Below are 24518 nucleotides of genomic sequence, written 5' to 3' on the forward strand. Positions count from 1 at the left end.
CAATTTAATACTCTAGTTATTTCCTTCTGTATATATTCTCCAACCGTTTTCTCTGGGGTTATCATGGGGATTACATTTCACATCCTAAAGTTATAACATTTTACATTGAATTTATATTAGCTTTCTCTGCTTTACAGTTTCATCTCCACCCCTTTCAGTTAGTGATGTCGTAAAATTACATCTTTATGCATGTATGCCCCCCAAATTTAATCATTTTAAGTGCATTAGTCTCTTAAATTATGGAAAAAACAAAATGTGAAGTTATAAACCAAAGTTAGAGTAAACACTACCTTTTAGACTAATAATTGGATTTTTAAAAATGTATTAATCTCTTAATTCATGTAGAAAAATTGGAGTTGCAAAGTATTGTTACACTAATACCAGCTTTTATAATTGCCCATATATTTACCTTTAGCGAAATCTTCATTTCTCCATACTACCTCAAGTTACTGTCTGGTGGCCTTTCATTTCAACCCACAGAACGCACGTTAGCATTTCTTGCAGGGCAGATCAAATCTTAACACACTCCCTCAGCTTTTGCTTTGCTGGAAATGTCTTAATTTCTCTCTGGATTTTGAAGTATCATTTTGTTGGATCCAGGATTCTTGGTTGACAAGTCCTCCCTCCCTGCCCCCGTTTGGCATGTGGAATATGTATCAGTCCAGTGCCTTCTGGCCTCCAAAGCCTCGGATGAAAAATTGAATTCCTCCATCAGCATGGGTCTGTTTCTGAACTGTTCTGTTTCATCGATAATGTCTTTTCTTGGCCAGTATTGCATTGTTTTGATTGCTATAGTTTTATATAGTAAGTCTTAAAATCAGGCAGTGTGATTCTTTCATCTTTCTTCTACTTTTTCAAAATTATTTTAGCTATTCCACTTTCTTTGCCCTTTCATATACATTTTAGAGTCAGATTACCTGTATCTACAAAATATCCTGCTAAAGTTTGTTTTGTTTTGTTGTGTTTTTTGTCTTTTTAGGGTCACACTTGGGGCATATGAAAGTTCCCAGGGTAGGGGTTGAATCAGAGCTGTAGCTGCCGGCCTACACCACAGCCACAGCAACACCATATCCCAGCTGCATCTGTGACCCGCACAGCAGCATATGACAACGCTGGATCCTTAATCTACTGAGTGAGTCCAGGGATCGAACCTACATCCTCATGGACACTACGTTAGGTTCCCGCTGAGCCACAATGGGAACTGTTAAGGTGTTTTTTTTAAAATCAAAACTGCATTAAATCTATAGATAATTGGGTGAGAATTGACATCTTTCCCATGTTGAGCCTTTCACTCCGTGAACGTTATATATCTTTTTATGTATGTATGTACGTATGTATGTATTTGCTTTTTAGGGTTGCACGTGCAGCATATGGAAGTTCCTAAGCTAGGGGTCAAATTGGGGCTGCAGCTGCTGGCCTACACCACAGCCACAGCAACCCCAGATCTGCATCTGTGACCTACCCCACAGCTCACGGCAATGCTGGATCCTTAACCCACTGAGTGAGGCCAGGGATTGAATCCATATCCTCATGGATACTAGTTGGGTTCGCTACCTCTGAGTCACAACGAGAACTCCTCTTTTTATTTATTTAGATCTCTGATGTCTTTAATCAGCTTTTTGCGGTTCTCAGCATACAGATTCTGTACGCATTTTGGTAGACTTATACCTAAGTATTTCAGTTTGGGGGGAGATACTGTAACTAGTATATCTTTTTGAAAACTTGTTTCCAGTTTTACACTGCTATGATGTAGCAATGTTAGTGATGTTTGTGTGTTGACCTTGCAATTTTGCAACCTTGCACTTTTGCAACCTTGCTTAAAATCATGTATTAGGAATTCCCATTGTGGCTCAGTGGTAATGAACCCAGCTAGTATCCACAAAGACGAAGGTTCAATACCTGGCCCTGCTCAGTGGGTTAAGGATCCGGTGTTGTCATGAGCTGTGGTGTAGGTGAAAGATGCGGCTCACATCTGGTGTTGCTGTGGCTATGGTGTGGGCCAGTGGCTTCAGCTCTGATTTGACCCCTGACTTCCATATATGCCACAGGTGCAGGCCTAAAAAAGTGAAAAAAAAAATGCATTAATTCTAGGAAATTTTTTGTTAATTCCTTGAGATTTTCTACAGATACAGTTCTTTGCAAACAGAGATAGTATTATTTCCTCCTTTCCAATCTCTGTTATTTTTGTTGCCATGTTGCACTGGCTAAGACTGCTGGTATGATGTTGAATTGGAGTGCTGAGAGTGAGCACACTTGTCTTGATCCTGATGTTAATGTGGGGAGCGTTTAGTCTTTCATTCTTAAGTATGATTTGGGGCGTACTGTTTTTTATAAATGTCCTTTATCAGATTGAGGAAGCACCCTAGTTGTTAGTTTGTTGGTATTTTTTTTTTTAATCATGAAAAGATACTGGATTTTGAAAAATGCCTTTTCTGTGTCAGTTGATCTGATCAACTTTTTATTCTTTACACCGTTAATTTGGTGGAATTCATTAATTGAATTTCAGATATTGAATCAACCTTTCATTATGAGGACCGAAAAAAAAAAGGGGGGGTGGGGGGAAGTACCCGTCATTGCTCAGTGGTTAACGAACCTTACTGGCATCCATGAGGACGCAGGTTCAATCCCTGGCCTTGCTTAGTGGGTTAAGGATCTGGTGTTGCCATGAGCTGTGGTGTAGGTCGCAGACATGGCTTGGATCCCGAGTTGCAGTGACTGGTGTAGGCCGGCGGCTACAGCTCCAATTGGACCCCTAGCCTGGGAACCTCCTTATGCCACAGGTGTGGCCCTAGAAATGGCAAAAAGACAAAAAAAAAAGAAAAGAAAAGAAAAAAAACTTCTTTCATTATGAGGACAAACCCCACTTGGTCATAGAGTATTGTTCTTTTTATGTTGCTGCTTTAGATTTGCTAACATTTTATTGAGATTTTAGTGTCTGTGTTCATAAGGGAAATTAGTTTAGTTTGAGATTTCCTCCGCTTTCTCCTCTTCTTCCCCTCCTCCCCCTCTCCCCTTCCCCCCTGCTCTCTAGTTTTTGTATCTGGGTAATAATAGCCTCATAAAATGAGTTGAGAAAAGCATATTTTGGTTCTATTTGGACCAGAGGATATAAATATTTGGTAGAATTGGTCACTGAAGCCATCTGAGTTTCTTTTAGAGGATCTTAACTACATTTTTTTTAAATCAAAGTATAATTAACATATAAGATTGTGAGTTTCCAGTATACAACATAATTGATTTGATATTTATATATATTATGAAATGATCACCACGATACGCCTGATTAACATCCATCGCCACACATAGTTGCAGATTTTTTTCTTGATTTTGTTTTCTTGTGATGCAAAACTTTTAAGATCAGCCCTTGCAGTAACTTTCAAATATAATATTTTTAACTATAGTCACCATGCTTGACACCACCATGACTTATTTATTTTATACCTGGAAGTTTGTACCTTTTGGCCACCTTCAACATTTTTACCCCTACTCCCTGCTTCTGGCAGCCACTAGTCTGTTGTTCTCCAGACCTATGAGTTTGGTTCCAGTCTATTTTGTTCATGGTGGTTAAGCAGTTAGTTGTACTTTTGTAAATTTTGTAATTTTGGAGAGGAGGTGAGCTTAAGTCCTTCTATTTCACCATCTTGTCTCTGAGTCTGTTTTTTAGATTCTGCATATAAGTGAGACCACGTGGAATTTGCCGTTTCTGTCTGACTCATTTCACTTAGCATGATGCCCTCCAGGTCCATCCATGTTGTTACAAATGGCAAAATTTCCTTTTTTGTGGCTGAATAATATTGCATTTTATATGTATTCAGTTTTTTAAATGGGACTATTCAGATGAAACTATATTTCATCTTTGGTGAGTTTTGGTAGTTTATGGTTTGAGAGGAAATTCTCTATTTTATCTAAGTTGTCAAATTATCCTTATTATCCTTTTAATTCCTGGGAGTCTATAGTGATATCCCTTCTTTCTGTCGTGATAACGTGCACTCTTTCTTTTTTATTTATTTATTTATTTATTTTTGTCTTTTTGCTATTTATTTGGGCTGCTGTCGCGGCATATGGAAGTTCCCAGGCTAGAGGTCGAATCGGAGCTGCAGCCACTGGCCTACGCCAGAGCCACAGCAACGCGGGATCCGAGCCGTGTCTGCAACCTACACCACAGCTCACGGCAAAGCCGGATCATTAACCCACTGAGCAAGGACAGGGATCGAACCCGCAACCTCATGGTTCCTAGTCGGATTCGTTAACCACTGCGCCATGACGGGAACTCCGCACTCTTTCTTTTTATCCATGTCATTCTGCCTAGAGGTTTATCAATTCTATCATCTATTTCAAAGGCAAGCTTTTGGTTTCATTGATTTTATTCTCTTGTTTTTGTTTTTACTTTCATTGATTTCTGCTGTTTATTATTTCGTTCCTTCTGCTTCCTTTGGCTTTATTTTGCTTTGCCTTTGCTGGATTCTTAAGGTGAAATCTTGAGTTACTGCTTTGAGACCACACTTTTTTTCCTCATAAAATAATTTAATGTTAGAAGCATCTCACACGTTTTGGCATGCTGTATTTTAATTTTTGTCCAGTTTAAAATATTTTATAATTTCTTTTGAGAATACCTTTCTGTGAATTTTCCTTTCCAGCCATTAGACAACTTTTTATCTGTTCCTTGTGGGTTGTAATCAAGTGATAAATTCAGATATATGTCATCTCATGAGTGGTTTTTTTTTTTTTTGTCTTTTTGCTATTTCTTGGGCCGCTCTTGCGGCATATGGAGGTTCCCAGGCTAGGGGTCGAATCGGAGCTGTAGCCGCCGGCCTGCGCCAGAGCCACAGCAACACGGGATCCGAGCCGCGTCTGCAACCTACACCACAGCTCACGGCAACGCCGGATCGTTAACCCACTGATCAAGGCCAGGGACCGAACCCACAACCTCATGGTTCCTAGTTGGATTCGTTAACCACTGCGCCACGACGGGAACTCCTCATGAGTGTTTTTAAAAGCTTCATTTCTTGTTATGAGTAATAATGTGATATTTATTTACCTTGGTTTATTAAGGGTTATAGTAGTTATCATGTATGGAGTCCTTACTATGTGTTAGGCACTATGTCGATCACTTTATATGGTCTTACCTCATTAACTTCTCTCAACAACCCTTTTCATTTGTACTCTTATTAGCCCCATGGTTGAGGAGACTGACACACATTTTTTTTCTTTTTTTAATTTTATAATCGTTTTTATTTTTTCCATTACAGCTGGTTTATAGTGTTGTGTCAAATTCATACTGTACCGCAAGGTGACCCAGTCACACATACATGTATACATTCTTTTTTCTCACATTATCATGCTCCATCATAAGGGACTAGATATGGTTCCTAGTGCTACACAGCAGGATCTCATTGCTTAGCCATTCCAAAGGCAATAGTTTGCATCTATTAACCCCAAGCTTCCGGTCCATCCCACTCCTTCCCCCTCCCCCTTGGCAACCACAAATCTGTTCTCCCTGTCCATGGTTTACTTTTCTGTGGAAAGGTTCATTTGTGCCATATGTTAGATTCCAGGTATAAGTGGTATCATATGATATGGTATTTGTCTTTCTCTTTCTGACTTCACTCAGAATGAGAGTCTCTAGGTGCATCCATGTTGCTGCAAATGGCATTATTTTGTTCTTTTTTATGGCCGAGTAGTATTCCATTGTGAATATATGCCACATCTTCTTAATCCAATCATCTGTCGATGGACATTTGGGTTGTTTCCATGTCTTGGCTATTGTGAATAGTGCTGCAGTGAACATGCAGGTGCATGTGTCTTTTTCAAGGAAAGTTTTGTTCAGATATATGCCCAAGAGTGAGATTGCTGGGTCATATGGTAGTTCTATGTAGAGTTTTCTAAGGTACCTCCATACTGTTCTCCATAGTGGTTGTACAAGCTTACATTCCCACCAGCAGTGCAGGAGGGTTCCCTTTTCTCCACACCCTCTCCAGCATTTGTTATTTGTAGACTTATGAATGATGGCCATTCATACTTACACACTTATTTTAAGTGACTTGTCTAGATTCACTCAGCCAGTAAGTGGTAGAGCTGGGATTTGAATGTAGGTTTGATTCCAAACCAAGTTCTTAACCATTATACTACATTTCTTCTAGTTATTTAATTTCTTGCCTTCTCAATAAGATTGTGAGATTTTTGAAGGCAAATACTATGTAAAAAAAAAAGAAAGAAAGAAAGAAAGAAAATAAAGAAGGGAGTTCCCTTTATGGCTCAGTGGTTAATGAACCCAGCTAGGATCCATGAGGATGCAGGTTTGATCCCTGGCCTTGCTCAGTGTGTTAAGGATCTGGTGATGCCTCGAGCTGTGGTATAGGTTGCAGATGGGGCTTGGATCCTGAATTGCTGTGGCTGTGGCGTAGGCTGGCAGCAGGAGCTCCAATTCAACCCCTAGTGGGTGCAGCCCTAAAAAGCAAAAAAAAAAAAAAAAAAAAAATAGACAAATACTGCATCTTAATTATATTGATCTCCTTTACATCACCTGCAATGATATTAGACACACACTAATGGATTGATTAATGTTTGTGAACCAAATGAAATTGGTCTTGAAAGAGAAGTCAACCCATAATACTTGCCATATTACCTCAGATTCTTACTAAGTACGCTAACTTAGCATAGTATCCTCCACAGAAACAAAAAAGCTGACAAAGTATTTGTGACAGTGGTAATGGCTAAGTCTTTGAGCTGGCAAGACGATTTCTAAGTTTGACCAACTGATCTAGAGTCCATCTGGCTTTCGAGCTCTCTGGCCTCTTTCTCATACTGAGGTGTTTTATGTTTTTTGGTTTTTTGTTTGTTTGTTTTTTGTTTTTTTTTTGGGCTGTGCCCACAGCATGCAGAAGTTCCCAGGCCAGGGATCGAACCCATGACCACAGCAGCAACAATGCCAGATCCTTAATCTGCTTTGCCACCAGAGAACTACCACGTTGAGTTTTTAAAACTATTTGACATTCCCATGTGATTCCCTTTTAATCTTGAGGCTTTTAGGTGAGCATTTCGCCATTTAAGAAACATGTATATGAGTCTCATTGTATACCATGTGTTTTTCTAAGCACTTTATGCTTATCAAGTCCTTATAATAATTCTGGGAGTTCGTACTATTATTTTTCTCATTGTACAGTTGAGGGAACTCTTAATGGACTAGTGGCTCATTTTCCATTTTTAATATCTAACAGAAATCTGAGTGGCAGGCCAGTGGTGGTTTAAAGCAAAAACAAAAGCCCTTGCCTCTGATGTGGTCAGTCATTTACCCACTGAGCTGCGCTCTGGGCCTGTAGAGGGCCGTGCAGCTGTGTAATTGGGGCAGTTTTGCTGCAAAACACACAAGGAGTTACATTGCTCTTAGGCATGAGCTTCGCTACCCTCCCCGCCCCACTGCAAGCATGCACACACGCGCGTGCACACATACATACACCACACACACAGAGGGAACATGTGTCATTTTCATGTCATGGATGTGAAGTGCAGGGTCCAGTGGCCAAAACACAGGCTTGAAACTTGGTAAAATCTGCGTGTGACTTCTCCCTCCCTCTGCCACTTATTATCTGTTTGATCCTGGCCAAGACACTTAATCACTTAGTGCTTTGGTTTTCTCAGCTATGAAATTGGAGAAGATGATACTGATTGTAATAAAAACTGTGACGATTAGATGAGATGATGCATTTGAATACTTAGCAGTGATTGGCACTTGGAAGCGCTCATTTTACATTAGATATTTTTGTAATTATTGGTATGCAAGGCCTTTTTATGTATTAATGATCATTCACCCTTTGGCCTATATGTGGCTTGTGAAACTGAATTTCAAGGACCCAGAACAAGGCTTGTATTTATATAGGAATTTATTAGTCGTTTTGTATCCTGATGTTGGTTTTATCTTTTTTTTTTTAAAGGCTGAACCTGAAGCATATAGAGTTTCCCAGGCTAGGGGTCAAATCAGAGCCACAGCTGCTGGCCACAGCCACAGCAACTTGGGATCTGAACTGCGTCTGTGACATATGCCACAGCTCATAGCAATGCTGGGTCCTTATCCCACTGAGCAAGGCCAGGGATCGAACCTGCAACTTCACGGTTCCTAGTCGGATTTATTTCCGCTCCCCTGGTTTATCTTCTTTATCTTTGGCCTTCCATGGGCCTTTGGGATCAGTTCCATCATTCTCAAGATTTAACTTTTAGAGCCCAAATACATACTTGGCCTTGTATAAATGCCAGCATTCTTTTAAGGTCAGTGGCAAAGCTTTACCTGAACTACCAGATTTTTCCCCTCCCAGGGTGAGTGTTTATGTTGTGGCTGTCACCTAGGAGGGTCCAGGGGAAGAGTTAGGTCACTTCACCCCAGGCCTGGATGACCCCTGCTTCAGGTATTGAGGCTAGAGCCAGAGTCAGTTTCTCCGAGCATAGGGTACCCCCCAGAAAGATCCTGTTGTAAAAACGTGGTAGCCTGGCCAAGCTGAAGAGGCAGGAGTGACATTGCATTGGTTGTCTCCTCCCTTTGAAGGACCAAGCTAAGCCCTGGCAAATGTTGCCTTGTTCTTTTTTTAAGGGCCGATCCTGCAGCATATGGAAGTTCTCAGGCTAGGAGTCAAATCGGAGCTCCTACTGCCAGCCACAGCCACAGCCACACCAGATCCAAGCTGCATCTGCAACCTGCACCACAGCTCACGGCAACGCTGGATCTTTAACCCACTGAGCAGGGCCAGGGATTGAACCCGCCTCCTCATGGATACTAGTCTGGTTTCTTTCCACTGAGTCACAGTGGGAACTCTAGCCCTGTTAAACTCTAGGACCTCTGGCCTGGCCTGGCCTAGGAGCATTCTCCCAACAGCCATCTCCTGACAGCGTATTAAGCCAGAAGGTGGTAAGAGAGACCCCTGAAAGCAGAAGGAAGGAAAACGGAGCATCTCTAAGCTCTCCACCAGAGGTCATTTTTGCAATGGAAGAAGGGAGGTGGGCTGTGAAACAAGATAGTGCGAGGGACATAAGAGTTTGGGGTCTGGAGTCAGATCAACCTAGGTTTGCATTGTGGCTTTACTGTCCTATGTGTGACGTGGACGAAGTCACTTCTCTGAACTTGGTTTCCTCATCCACAAAATGCAAAAAATAATTGCAAGATGGCTGTACAAATTCCGTGAGCATTTACATAAAGCAGTTCATTCGATGCTTGCCTGGAATATGTTAAGTGCACATCATCTCTTTGGTCATGGCCTTGGTAACACTGAACGGCAGTAGGAACTGGACTGGGAGAAACAAAAAGTGACCTGGGGGCTTCCGCGCTGTTCTCTTGGAGCACCTTATAACATCTCTTAGTCTTCGGCACACTTCGTGGGCTCCTGGTGAAGAGCTGACATTCCTCTAGGTCCTAGTCAGGGCCTAGGAGAGATCCGGGTATCACAAGGCTACTGTGTGAGTGTGTGTAAGAGAGAGCCCATGAGTGAACTTGAGGTCTAAAAGCCATGTTGACTCAGCGGTGGTTGTACGTGACCCATCAAATCAGCTCTGATCCAGGAGGACCAGACTGTCATTCTGTGCTTGTACCTCAGTAGTCCTTTACGTCCCTTTGCCTGGGACGATGAAGGAAGCTGTTTCAATCCACACCCATAGCTCACACAAGCAGTTTGTTCCTGCCTTGGCTTGTTCTAGACTTAGAAAGGGTTCCTAGTGTGTGTTTTAACAAGTCTGCCTTTTGGGGAACAGTCTCACTCCCTGATGCTGGAGACCAGTGCTTTTCTTCTTTCTCTTCCCCCCCCCCCGCCTTTTCTTTTTTTGTTTGGCCTTTAAGTCACCGAACCTGGTATGTAAAATGGATCAAAGAGAGCTTGGAAGGCTGCCACTTCTGCCCTCCCCACCTCCTGAAGCAGCCCCTGAAGGTATTTCTAAGAAAGCAAGGCAGTGCATTTGCAAAACATTGCACTTGGCTCCCTGGGTTGTACCGGCCCGCCTTTTTATGCCCAGGTCCACCGCTTGGGGAAAAGGATCAGAAATGGCTGTGTAGATAAGCAGCCTTGCTCTCAGAAGCAGGTGTCTGCTGTCATAACATGACACCTGGCTCTCCTGGTTCCCCTTTGTAATGCTGCCTGAGCTGCAGCCCTTGGAGCGGAGATTGCCACTGACCGAATGCTAGGGGAGCCCGGTGCTCATTCTGCAATGAAGTGTTGGAACCGCAGCATGTTCGCGAAGTGTCTGGGGGATTTTTTCAGTCCGTGCCGATGCTCCTCAGAACATTGCCATTGATGCAAAATGTGCTGCTCTTAATTTATGATGCATGTGTGCCAACGCCAGTACCATTTTACACAGAGAGCCGCTTGTTTACATGCTCTCCCATCTGGCATGGCCTAACCTGACACATTTTTGTCTGCCTCCACCTCAGAATCAGAGCATGACCTGCACTTTCTCTTTTTTGCTCTCCAGGCTACAGATGCACATGTTGAATGGAGCTCTTCTGGCCCTGCTGTTTCCTGTGGTAAATACACGGCTGGTAAGTAGCTGCTTCTGAAAACGTACCAGCAACATACGGTATTTGCTTGCTCCTGTGTTATCCAGTGCTTGTCCTCATCCTCAGCCCATGGGGCCGTGTCAGTTTTTATTTTTCTAAAGTATAGTTGACTTACGATATTGTATTAGTTTCGGGTGCACAACGTAGTGATTCAGTATCTTTTATAGACTAAACCCCATGTAAAGTTTTCATAAAATAGAGGCTGCATTCTCAGTGCTGTACAATATGTCCTTATAGCTGATTTATTTTACATGGTAGTTGCTACCCCTTAATCCTCTACCCGTCCATGTGGGTTTTTCAGTATCTTACACATTTACTGTGGAGGTTTGAGGCAGTCCTGTCTGGATGCTGTGGAGCTCGACAGGGGTGAGCATATTGTCTGGAACTCTGGAGCTTTCATAAGGGTTTAGACCAGAACCTGAAGGGAGCAAAAACACCTGCAGATGCTCTTGGAAGGGTTAAGGAAAGGGGGCCCCACCCATTAGACAGAGCCTTCCAGGTACCCTAAGGGTTTCTCATGTGGACTCAGCCACACTGGTCCAGAATAATCTGCTGGGGAGCCTCAAAGCCTGACTGCTTAGCCAAGGGCCCCATTGGGCAAGATTTAGATTCCTCCAGACCCATAGGGCAGCTGGGCCCACACATCTCCCCAGTGGCTAGCAGGTAGAATGGCACTGTGGCAGGGGGCTGGGTGATGAACCAGCACAGAGAGAAGCAGGAGCTGCAGGGCTCGGGTGTCAGGGCCCTGTCCTCAGACTCCCATCCACTGGGCTGGCTGCAGGAGGGATGAGCAGGTCAGGCGAGAGAGCTCAGGGAAAGAAATCACCTGTAACAATTCTTCCTACTGCTCTCTGTTTTCTTTTTCTTTTGTCTTCTTGTCTTTTCTAGGGCTGCACGCACGGCATATGGAGGTTCCCAGGCTAGGGGGTCCAGTTGGAGATGTTGCTACCCGGCCTACACCACAGCCACAGCAATGCGAGATACGAGCTGTGTCTGCGATCTACACCACAGCTCAGGGTAACATTTTATAGGTTACAAGGTCTTTTCAAATAACAGTTGTTTGAGGGCGAGTATCATGGCCTCTTGTTACAGAGGGAGAAACTGATGTTCAGGGCATCACAGAAATTCTAAGTGGCAGAGTTGGGAGCAGGGCCCAAGCCTCCAGATCCCACAACTGCAGCTACACTTCAGGCACTCCAAGGATTTGCTTGCTCCCTTTCCACAACTCTCATGTATACCCTTATGGTTGTTTGACTTATCTAGGTGCGTGTTATTTATCTAAAGCAGTGATTTGTGAACTGTCAGCATGGTCTAGGCTCACCCAGGACACTTTAAAAGCAAGTATGAACAGGTTGTTCCCGTTGTGGCTCAGTGGTAATGAACCTGACTGAATATCCACAAGGACAGAGGTTTGATCCCACGCCTCACTCAGCGAGTTAAGGATCCGGCGTTGCCATGAGTTGTGATGTACATCGCAGAGGAGGCTTGGATCCCGTGTTGCTGTGGCTGTGGTGTAGGCTGGTGGCTACAGCTCCGATTGGACCCCTAGCCTGGGAACCTCCATATGCTGCAGGTGCAGCCCTAAAAACACCAAAAAAAAAAAAAAAGAAAGAAAGAAAGAAATTGAAAACAAGTGTGAACCAACAAACAAAAACCACACATGCCCTGACCCCATCCCTGGAGAGTCTGAGTTCTTCATCTGTGATGCAACTTGGGCATAGTGTTTTAAAAAGTACCTTCTTTTTATTTTTTGCTGCACCTGTGGCATGTGAATGATCCTGGGGTAGGATAGGGATTGAACCTGCGCCACAGCAGGGACACAAGCTGCTGCAATGATAGTGCCAGATCCTTAACCTGGTGAGCCACAAGGGAACTCCCTAAAAAGCACCTTCTAACGTGGACCGCACAAAATCTCGTTTTGCAACTGAATATCCATAATAGTCATCTGAAAAGTTAAAAACGGATGCTTGCCAGACCCCATCCACAGAAGGTCTGGTTGCGAGGATCTGGGGTGATGCCAGGAAATGAAGATCTGTAACAAGCCCCGAAGTGAGATCGACTGCTGGGGTCCTCAGACCACTCTTGGAGAATCAGCGTCCTAGGTGCTCATAATTCAGTTACACCAAGTGTGTAACTCAAAGTGTGGCTGAGGACTCGGACCCGCATCATGTGGGTGCAGCTTGTTAGAAATGTAGAATTTCAGCTCTTCTACAGACCTCCTGCCTCAGAATCTGCATTTTTATAGGATCCCCAGGTGACATATGGCCTTTCTTAAAGAGTCAAAAGCACTGCAGAGATAGACCCTTTAAGCTCCTGAAGTAGAGAATGCCGGGGTGGGAAGAGGGCAGGCACATAGAGGTGACATCAGTAGTCCCCTGTGAGCTGGGGGCCACAAGCCCAGGCTGCTGAAGGAGGTCCCTTTGCTCTTGCTCCTGCATCCTGCACATGTTGTGGCTTCCCTGACTTCACCTGATGAGCTGCAGAATTGCAGTGCCCGCCTTGGTCCCAGAGCTATAGCAGATAGTACCTAACGCTGGTATAGGCCTAACAGATTGAAAATCTGTTCCTTCCTGGCTCTGGGATGTGGAGCAGTGCTGGAGCCAGTTACTCCTGGCCTCAGATGTAACCTCTTAGGCAGAGAAGCACATCCAGGGCTGCCTCATCCTATCTGTCTGGTCACCCTGTTCCTGTTTTCTCAGGAGATTGACAGGGCAGGCAAAGCAGGGAGGAACATGCTTGCTTTCTCCATTTTCTGCAGCTCTATCAGATTCCAGGATAGGGAGGCGACAGCAGAAAATGTCCCCCTGGGCTCCTGGAGTTGGTGATCTGAATTTGAGTCCTTCTAGCCCACAACCCTGGCCAGTCTCAGCCATCAGCTGAGGTGGATATGGTTCCTCTAAACAGGTCACCTTCATCTCTCTTCCTAGTGGGACCTTTCCCCCACAGGAAGCCAAATAGTCTTCTCCTTGTAGAGCCACAGAGCATAAGCAGAGACTGTGGGTCCCACTGTGCAAGCTTGATGATAATAAAGGCCCCCAAAGGCCCATTCACGTACCTGAAGTCAGTTGGGAAGCTGGCAGTGAAGTTTTCATTGACTCCATATCGCGTTATCCCAAAGCTGTATATCTTCCCCAGGACCGTGATGTTTCCTTGGTGCTTTTAGCAACAGCAGTTGGCACTTCTAAGGTGCTTATTTACTCTGTGCCCAGTACTGTTCTAAGTGCTTTTACATGGACTGGTGTTTATTTAATCCTCACAATCAACTTATGAGGCAAGGTATTGTTATCCCCAAGGTCAAGGTGCCAGCAGAGCTGGTTGCCTTTGAAGCCTCTCTCCTTGGCTCGCAGATGGCCGCCATCTTGCTAGGTCTTCTCGTGGACTTTTCTCCATGTGAAGCATATCCTTTGTGTTCCTCTGTGGGTCCCAATTTCCTCTTCTTAAAAGGGTACCAGTCATATTGGATTAGGGCCCACCCTAATGGCCTCTTTTAAATTTCTCACCTCTTTAAAGGGATCATCACCAAATACAGTCACATGCCGAGGCACTAGGGATTAGGGCTTCAGCGTGAATTTGGGAGGGGGCGAAATTCAGACCCACACAGCGTTATTACTCTATGCAGAAAACAGTATTTCTCCCTCATTCCCCCTTTCTCTCTTCTTCCTTCTCCCTCCCTCCCTCCCTCTCTCCCTCCCTTCTTTAAAAAAAAAAACAAAAACCTTTGATTGATTGATTGGCTGTGCCCATGGCATGCAGAAGTTCCCAGGCCCCTGCAGTGACATCAGATCCTTAACCCTCTTAGCCACCAGGGAACTCCTCCCCCCCCCTTCTTCCCTTCTTCCCAAGTTCCCTCTCTAATGGCAGATTTGCTATCATGTTTGTTAGGACACCTAAAACTTTCCAAGTAAATGTCAAGCTATAGCCAACCAGCTTATCAGAAATGGCCCAAGCTACTCTCCTTAACACTGAACCTTCTTTGACGAGCTCTCTTAACTAGTGATTCCGATCACTTTAGTCCATCATCTTGGTGCTCTCTTTCTAAAATGAAGCTAATAAAAGCTCAGGGTGGCTGCTCCTTTTGCATCTGTCTTGACAGTTGCCTTTGTTCTGGTGTCTGGATATTTTAAATGGTTGGGACCCCCTGGCTACCCTGGCCCTTCAGGACTTTTTGCTTTGCAACCCTTTATTTGAGCTACCCTGGCCCTTCAGGACTTTTTGCTTTGCAACCCTTTATTTGAGCTCAGATTGACTTTAAGTAAGACATAGGAGGGTAGACGATGCTTTAAGCCCAATGATCCAATTAGGCAGGAAGTCAGCTTTTGACTTTGCTTTTGCCCTTCCTTCCTTCTTGGCTCTTGATCCTTTTAATCCTCCCCCTCTCACCCCATTAGCAATAATGAGGAAACAAGGAAAATAAGATGAACTAATTGGTGTGTATGCCAGTAACGTAGACATGCGTACACTCACATATATAAAGAAAGAGATTGAGGGAGTTGGAGGAAGCTGCCCCTGTCAGCTAAAGGATTTGGGCCATTGGTGAATTTCCACATGCCGTCGCACTCCACCCTGGGCTTTGCTGGCATGGGGCCTGCAGAACAGCTGGAGAATGCCCAGGTCCCTCCTGGTTCTCCATCTTAGAAGCTGATGCCTTAGAAGAAAGAATGCGATTCCAATGGCCCACATGACAAGTAAGTGCTCTTTGCCACCACGGTTGCAGACTAGGTCTCTTTCTGGCTTCAGGTGATGTGTCTTAAGGGTGAGTTCACTTTTGTTTCTTCAGGGAAGGCCGGGAAATGCATCATGGAAGTATTTATTTTTAGCTTGTCTGGTCTAATCTCATCTTCTCAAGGGGGAACTTAGAGGGATAAATGACTTGCCTAAGAAGCCAAGGTGGGTGCCCCTAGAACCCAGGTCTCCTGCCTCAGACTTCAGAGCCCTTTTCCAGTTGTCTGATTGAAACCAGGGTGAGTTTGAACCTGGTTTGAGTGGAGGTGCCACTAAGCTTCTCTCCATCTAAAAGTGCTGGGTCATAGGCTTCTTAGTAAGTTGAAGAGGACTACAGAGCCTCTTCCAGATGCACTGAGACCAGTTTGCACACAGTTTCAGGAGGGACACAGACCACCGCCTCCTGCCCCTTTTACCCACAAGCCCATCCGTGGATCCCATGTTAAGCCCAAGCTGTCAATAGTCCACAGTTTGAAGAATAGATGAGCTGCCTAGTTTGTGAGTTCCTTGTTATAGCTGGTGGCTCTTTGGCCTGATAGTGGTGCTGGGTTTCTTTCTATTTTCTTTCTTTCTTTCTTTTTTTGTCTTTTCTAGGGCCACACTCCTGGCATGTGGAGATTCCCAGGCTAGGGGTCTAATCGGAGCTGTAGCCGCTGGCCTACACCACAGCCACAGTAAGGCCAGATCCAAGCCGCATCTGTGACCTACACCACAGCTCACAGCAATGCTGGATCCTTACCCCACTGAGCAAGGCCAGGGATCAAACCTGAGACCTCATGGATCCTAGTCGGGTTCGTTACTGCTGAGCCACAATGGGAACCCCAGTGCTGGGTTTCTTATCTATGCTTGGGCCTTAGCAAAGAATATCCATTCCAGGCTAAAGCACCTTCTGCAACATGGTTGCTTATTTGCTTTTCAGATATAGCTCTTATCTTGAAAAGGTGGTGGTCTGGTCCTCAGAATGAGGCACTGGGCCCAAGCTGCATCCCAAGCCTGGTGCCTTTTGCCCTCAGATGCCCATGACAGTTGCTTATGAACGCAAAGTGTTCTGAGCAAGGGGTAGTGCAAACAGAGAAGAAACTGAAGACACTGCCAGCCCTCCTCCCAGACCACAGACTCAAGCCTGGCCTATATTTGTGTTTTCAACCATTTGTCTTCTGCTAGGATAAGAAGAAGAAGAATGATAATGATTCTTTTCATCAAGCTCCTTTCTTCCTCAAGCCTCAAAATCACAAGTATATTATTTTCTCATTATCAAAATTGCCCAGTATTGTGTATCCATGTTGATCTAGCACATTCGTTCCCTTTACTACCTCTCTGCTTCTGCCCAGTTTTTTTCCTCCGTTAGATGGTTCTCCTGAATGTTCCTAACTCCCAGACTGAGGGGGAGAGGTTAGGGATGACATTTTTCATTTCTGGACCTGCTACCCCTCATCCACCATCATTACCTCAGTGTTCTTGGGCCGTCACTCTGCTGCCAGCACATCTTGTACCTGTGTGTGCTGCTGGGGAAACTTTGCTGTCACCAATGCTAACAGGTTTGAGAATCTCACTCTTTGCTAATTGGCACATCGAAACGTGCTAATTGATCTAGAAAAGTTATTTCCGTGACTGGCAAACTGAGCTATTTAAGAACGTTATGGTTTGGGTTTTGGGCCTGAACTAGGGACAGAATGTCCCTTTGCTTTCTTGAGAGTACTTAAAATATAAAAAGCTTGTTTTCAAAAGATGCCTTTAGGAGTTCCTGCCATGGCGCAGTGGAAACGAATCCGACTAGGAACCATGAGGTTGCAGATTCTATCCCTGGCCTCGCTCAATGGGTTAAGGATCTGGCGTTGCCGTGAGCTGTGGGGTAGGTTGCAGACACGGCTCAGATCCCACATTGCTGTGACTGTGGCGTAGGTTGGCAGCTGTTGCTCCAGTTGGACCCCTAGCCTGGGAACCTCCATATGCCGCAACTTTGGCCCTAAAAGGCAAAAAAAAAAGACTCCTTCGTTTTCTGAAGAATCAATTTGGGCAAAATTGTGCCTCAACCTTCTCCAAAGCCCACTGGGTTTCTGATCAGATGTATGCAAAATGTACGAGGATGCGGAGGGTGTTGAAAAAGAGCCTAGGGTTCCTGGAGAAAGCCAGATTTTAGGGGCCTACCCTAGACTGTGTCTAATTTGTGCCCTTATTTTATCATTAATCTTTGAGAGTCTTACATCTTTCATGAATCCAGCACAGCCACACCAGTCAATCCAGATTTTTATTGAGCACTCTAGTATTATGTTATATGCTGCAGAGGGTGCAAAAGCAACCAGAGTACGTCCCCTGCTCTCGAGGAACTTGCAGTTTAGTTTGAAAGATAAGGCATAAAGGCTTGAGAAGTTATGGCAGTGTTTGAGTCCAGATCATGAAAAAGGAAAATGGCGAGGCAATGTGGGCTTAATTGTTAAATCACAATTGTTCCGAGTTCTTAAAAAACCGGGAAGAGGATTAATATTAGCAGTTATTGAGCACCTACCCTGTGCCAGGTAATTTGTGGATGTTTACCTCTGGGGAAGCCGAGGTTCAGAGAGGCTAAATGACTTGCTCAGTTACATGATTTGTAAGCATAAAGCTACACCTGAGGACTTTGCACTTCCTTGCACTGCCTCCTGGAGACTCATTGGATGAAGTCTTCCAGGAAGGCTTGATGGAAGAATGAAGCCTGAATTGAGCCTTAAAGGTTGATGAGAATATGCATGCAAATTGCAGAGAAAGGAGGCAGTTCAGCCAAGGGAATGCCCTGGCCAGAGGCGTGGAGGTAGGAAATAGTCAAGTCCTGATTGAGCGTCTGAAGAGCGGGATGGAGAGGCATGAAGTCCATTTCTTCCAATCACTGGAAGAAATCCTGTGACACTCTCTTCTTCTGTCACGTCTTATAGCCCTTGTCGTGTTGAAATTTTCTGTGTCTTCTTAGCGTTTCCACCACTACAAGGAATTCCTTACCCGTAGATGAGGCTTTGTGACCAGAGAAGCTTTGACAAATATAAAGATCTCACCCTGGTGTAGTTGTTAGGACTATGGACTCAGGAAGCGGTGGTCCAGGTTCATACCCTGACTGTGCTGTGTGTTTGTGTGTGTAAAAGAGAGGGTGGGAACTTGGCCAAGTTACTTAACCTGTATGGGCTTTAGTTCTCCCATCCATGGTATGGGAGAGGTTATAATAGTGCCTCTCTTCTAAAGCTCTTCTGAGGATTAAATCAGGTAATATGTATAAAGCATGTGCCATAACACCTAGCAAATAGGAAGCCTTCAGTCAGCGTTAGTCATTGATTATTAGTCTTCGATCATCACAGAAACCCTGTGAGGTGGGTATTGGTGTTACTGAACTGGGCGCATTTGCCTGATGCGCAGCAAGCACGTGCTGAGACGCTGAGGCGTGCAGCAGAGAAATGGTTATTCATAGGTGTTCCCTAGTGGCCTAGTGGTTACGATTCGGTGCATTTATAGCTGTGACCCAGGTGCAGTCCTTGGTCTGGGGATTGCGATCCCCATCAAATTGAGGCACACTGGAGTTCCCGTCGTGGTGCAGTGGTTAACGAATCCGACTAGGAACCATGAGGTTGAGGGTTCGATCCCTGCCCTCACTTGGTGGGTTAACGATCCGGCATTGCCATGAGCTGTGGTGTAGGTTGCAGACGCCGCTCGGATCCCGCGTTGCTGTGGCTCTGGCGTAGGCCGGCAGCTACAGTTCCGGTTGGACCCCTAGCCTGGGAACCTCCATGTGCCGCAGGTGCGGCCCCAGAAAAGGCAAAAAGACAAAAAAAAAAAAATTTGATGCACACTGTGGCCAAAAAATAAAATCAGGAGTTCCCGTCGTGGTGCAACGGGAATGATCCCTCGCCTTGGCTCAGTGGGTTAAGAATCCGGTGTTGCTATGTCTAGATACTCATGTCGCAACAGAAGAAAGGGTGGGGGAAAAATTGTAACTGCAATGTATACATCTAAGGATAACCTGACCCCCTTGCTGTACCGTGGGAAAATTAAAAAAAAAAAAAAAAAAAAAAAGAATCCGGTGTTGCTGTGAGCTGTGGTGTGGGTCGCAGACGTGGCTCGGATCTGGCGTTGCTGTGGCTCTGGCGGAGGCCAGCAGCTGCAGCTCCGATTTGACCCCTAGCCTGGGAACCTCCATGTGCCAGGGATGCAGCCCTAAAAAGCAGTTTGAGCTGGGCAAGACTAGCTCCATGTTCCTGAAAAACAAGTCAAACCACCCTTACTCTGGGAGGTATTGTCTGTAAGGTTAGTTAAAGGAATCTTGTGATATTGTCTCTGAGCTACAAGAAGCTTAGAGGGTGTACATTTTGTGAGAACAAATCAAGGTGAAGTTGGTCAGTGAAGACAGATGACAGGCTATCATTTTTTAAGCAAGTTACAGTTTTAGGGATGTAGCTAATGATTGTCCTTGCTCTCATTAGTACCTCTGTTTTACAGATTAAGACTTAAAAAATTTAAATAACTTTCACAGGGACACACAGGAATTGACAGAACTGACCTGAGAACTTTCATCGTTCTATTACCAAAGCCCATGGGCATCATCCCTCCTCTTTTCTAATTTTTTAGATTGATTTTCGAGAATTAAGCCAATTTAAGATTTTGTATAAATGTTATACAATACCCGTTAGAGATTTGGAGGATTGATTATACTTTCAGGAATTTTTCTTTTAACAAAAATAATATATGCTTGGCGCCCTTCTGGTTCCACAGGTTAAGGATCCGGTGTTGTCACTGCAGCAGCTTGGGTCAGTGCTGTGGCTTGGATTCGGTCCCTGGCCCGGGAACTCTACATGCTGCAGATGTGGCCAAAAAAATCATGCTCATTGAAAAACCGTTAAGTCAGAATAGTATAAAGAGAAAGCTATTCTTTTAACCCCAGTGACTTTCAGTCCTAAGTTGTGTCTTTTAGTGTGTATAGGTTTCCATATTTTTCTTGTGCTCATAATTGTAGATAAAGATGTTCACATTTCTAGGGTTGTTGGTTGGTTTGAGTCTAGGTTTCCTGCGTAATTGGCACCGCACCATAGACATTATTCCAGTATGTTTCCCCTTAACCTAACAGTAGACTCTGTAATCTCTCCAGGAATGGATGTAGCTCATTCTTTTCTAATAGCTGCTCAGCATCCCATAGTTTGGTTGGACTGTATATTCAGCCTGTCCACCGGTTCCCAGCATTGCCATCATAACTAGTCTCTGTGGGCAAGGGCACCTGGCCCGTGGTGGGGATTCATGGATGATAGAGTAAATGAATCAGTGAACCTGAACCTCTGTGTTGCTCAGAGAAAATCCAGGATAACACCTTAGGTGTGAAGACAGGGGAATGACAGATGGTGTTTTCTCCAGGCGAATTAATTTTTTTGGCTGCACCCATGGTGCATGGAAGTTCCTAGGCAAGAGATTGAACTTGTGCCACAGCTGTAACCAGAGCCACAGCAGTGACAACACCAGGTCCTTAACCCTCTGAGCCCCCAGGGATCTCCTGAATTAATGTTAAGACCACTTAAAATAGTGATGCTTTCCTGGGAGTTGCCGTTGTGGCTCAGCGGGTTACAAACCTGACTAGTATCCATGAGTGTGTGGGTTTGATCCCTGGCCTCACTAAGTGGGTTAAGGATCCAGTGTTGCCCTGAGCTGTGGTGTAGGTCTCAGTTGCGGCTTGGATCTAGCATTGCTGTGGCTGTGACGTAGGCTGGCAGCTGCAGCTCCGATTCGATTGACCCCTAGCCTGGGAACCTCCATATGCCACAGGTGCGGCCCTAAAAAAAAAAATGTCGTGCTTTCCTGATTACACAAAAGACATATTTACTGATGAAAATTTGTGAAATACAGAAGATTAGAAATAATACAATGACCACCAATTAATGCAAGTGGTTATTTTTTGTCATAGTAAAAAAACGCCACAAAGCATGAGGCTTTTGTGCATCTGTCTTTACAACCGTGTAATGTTTTCTTTACAAAAGTAATATATTCGTAATGGAAAAAAAAGAGAAAATACAGAAAAACACCAAAATGAGAGAGAAATCATTGAGCAGTGGTTTGCAGCGTATTCTCAAAGTCTTTGCCTTTGCATGGGTGTTAAGTGTTCACATAGTGTAGTGGCCAAGTTGCTGACCCTGGAGCCAACCTGTTCTTGCTTTTGTGGCTGGCTTTTCTCTTTGTTTTCATGTGATCTTGGGTAGGTTACCTACCTTCTGTGACTTCATTTTCTTATCTGTAAATTGGTGCTTGAATGAATGGACATAGGTGGGGCACTTAGCCCAGTGCCTGGCACATAGTAAGGGTTAAGCGCCAGCTGCTGTTGTTGTTACTACTGTTCCTGACATCATCCTAGAAATCAAGGCACATTCTGATGGACACCTGCCTTTTGATGGTAGCCGTCCGCGCCTTGGCCCCAGCTCCCTGTGGTTGGGTGATGGTGAAACGTAGGGGGCTTTGTTTCTGAATTAGCCTTGCCGAGAGAGATTAAAATTCCCTGGCAGGATTTCTTTTCCACATGGACTAACAGTGCCTTTGTTTTTTTGCATTTGATTCCTGGACAGTCTGTTTGATTAGGGAGCTGGCCAGCCCTCTCTCCTCCCTCCTGACAGGTGAATTAGGCCCGCTCTGGGGTTTTTCGTCCCATTTGAATAAAACCGGACCTTTGGGCCTGTCTGTGACGCCCAAGGCGCCCAACCTATGGGGAGAGAGGCTGCTGTGAATGACAGTGGCAGGCAGTAGGTTTTTGCCTCCAGGGCCTAATGGGTCTTTCTTTACCTTGGTTCTGTTTTCCTAAAAGAAGAGAAGGTACAGCCTCTGGCTTCTCCTTGAGCCTTGCACCACTACCCCAAGCAATGTTTCTCTCTCTCTCGTCTGTGGACCAGTGTTTCTCCACCCTGGCTGCAGGACTAGAAGCACTAGAGCCAGTTTCAAAACGTGATCATTTCTAAAAAGCACTGCAGGCAGTTCCAGTGTACAGCTGGTACAGTGCTGCTCTGTGCCCTGCCCCGGGCCCATGGTTCCTCGCACTGGGACTTGGGCTGACCAAGTTCACCTCATCAAGGATCAGTTTCCTCATGTGGCACATGGGATTAGTGACACCTGTTCTCTCTACTGCACAGCTAGGTTATTGAAGAAAAATTGCAGGTAATAAAAGATCACCAAAAAGAGTTAGCAGAGAGCTTTGAACATTTATTTATTTATTTATTGTCTTCTTTGTCTTTTTAGGGCTGCTCCTGCGGCACATGGAGGTTCCCAGGCAAGGGGTCCAATTGGAGCTACAGCTGCCGGCCTACGCCACAGCCACAGCAAGCCGCGTCTGTGACGTACACCACAGCTGACGGCAACACCGGATCCTTAACCCATTGAGCAAGGCCAGGGATCGAACCCACAACCTCATGGCTCCTAGTCGGATTCATTAACCACTGAGCCACAACGGCAACTCCAGCTTTGAACATTTAAAAGCATTCCGCAAATGAGGCCTTGCTTTGTTCTCTCTCCCTTTAGTCATTTGTTTGGGAGGGGGGTTTAATTGGATAGAATTTCCGCATTACAAATTTATCTTATTTTATTTTTTGGCAGCGCCTGCCGCATGTGGAGGTTCCTGGGCCAGGGACTGAACCTGTGCTACAGCAGTGACCTGAGCTGCTGTAGTGACAATATCAGATCCTTAACTTCCTGTGCCATAAGACAGCAGTGTTTTAAATTCAGTGTTTAGTGTACTACAGAGTTGTGCAACCATTACCACGATTTACCTTTAGAATATTTTCATCATTCTCCCCACAAGCATTGTATCAGTGGTGTGTCTGTACTCTCCCCTCCCTAGACCCTGGCAACCACTAATCTCCTTTCTGTTCTATGGATTTGCCTCTTTAGACATCTTGCGTAAATGGAATCACATAATACGTGGCCGTTTTCCGACTGACTTTTTTCACGTAGCATGAAGTTTTCAAGTTCATCCCTGTTGCTATATGTATCAGTACTCCATTCCATTTTCTGGCTGAATAATATTCCTTTGTACAATATACCACATTTTGTTTATCCATTCATCTATTGATGGAGATTTGGGTTGTTTCCACCCTTTGGCTATAGTGCATAGTGCTGCTACGAATATTTGTATAAAGGTATCTGACTGTCTGCTCTTGGCTACGTACCTGCAAGTGGAATTGCTGGGGCATATGGCAACTCCATGTCTAACCTTTTGAGCAATTGCCAGATGACTTTCCATAGTGGCTTTACTGGGTTTTTTTTTTTTTGGTCTTTTTGCTATTTCGTGGGCCGCTCTCGCGGCATATGGAGGTTCCCAGGCTAGGGGTCGAATCGGAGCTATAGCTGCCAGCCTATGCCAGAGCCACAGCAACGGAGGATCTGAGCCGCGTCTGCGACCTACACCACAGCTCACGGCAACGCCGGATCGTTAACCCACTGAGCAAGGGCAGGGATCGAACCCGCAACCTCATGGTTCCTAGTCGGATTCGTTAACCACTGCGCCATGACGGGAACTCCCGCTTTACTGGTTTTTATTGCCACTGGCAAGGTATGAGGGTTCCAGTTTTTCTGCATCCTTGCCAGTACTTTTTATTACCTGATTTTTAACATTATAACCATCTTAGAAGGTGTGAAGTGATACCTCCCTGTGGTTTTGGTTTATATTTTCCTCGTGACTAATGATGTTGAACACCTTTTTATGTTCTTATTGCCCATTTTTATGTCTTCTTAGGGGAAATGTCTTTTCAAGTCCTTTCCCATTTTTAAATTGGGTCATTTGCTTTTTATTGTTAAATGGTGTTAGTTCTTATGTGTTGGGATATTGGACCCTTATTTGGTATATGATTTGAAATATTTTCTCCCATTCTGTGGATTGCCTGCATTTTGTTGATAGTTTCCTTTAAAGCACAAAATCTTTAAACATTGACGAAGTTTAATCTCTCTAGTTTGTCTTTGGCTGCTTGTGCTTTTGGTGTTATATCTAAGAAACTATTGCCTAACCCAAGGTCATGAAAATTTATGACTATCTTCTAAGCGTTTCATGGTGTTAGCTCTCACACTAGCTCTATGATCCATTTTGAGTTAATTTTTTTTTTTTTTTTTTTTTTTTTTTTGCTTTTTAGGGCTGCATCTGTGGCATATGGAGGTTTCTAGGCTAGGGGTCGAATCAGAGCTACAGTTGCCGGCCTACACCACAGCCACAGCAACGTTAGATCCGAGCCGAGTCTGTGACGTACACCGCAGTTGTGGCAACACCAGATCCTTAACCCACTGAGTGAGG

General features: G+C 44.7%; 1 protein-coding gene across 6 annotated transcripts in view; it reads left to right on the forward strand.

Annotated features, from left to right (window-relative positions):
• Positions 1 to 24518, forward strand: part of TMEM164 (transmembrane protein 164) — a 184382-nt gene that overhangs the window by 92181 nt on the left and 67683 nt on the right. For 5 of the 6 annotated variants that reach the window (XM_021080004.1, XM_021080003.1, XM_021080005.1 and 2 more), the window contains one exon: positions 10447 to 10513. In XM_021080004.1, the coding sequence (XP_020935663.1) occupies positions 10447 to 10513 (67 nt within the window). Of the gene's footprint in view, positions 1 to 8753; positions 9906 to 10446; positions 10514 to 24518 lie in introns of those variants that run through there. The other variant, XM_021080006.1, reaches the window with a different exon arrangement.

Source organism: Sus scrofa, chromosome X (genome assembly GCF_000003025.6).
Source record: "Sus scrofa isolate TJ Tabasco breed Duroc chromosome X, Sscrofa11.1, whole genome shotgun sequence".
Lineage (NCBI taxonomy): Eukaryota > Metazoa > Chordata > Mammalia > Artiodactyla > Suidae > Sus > Sus scrofa.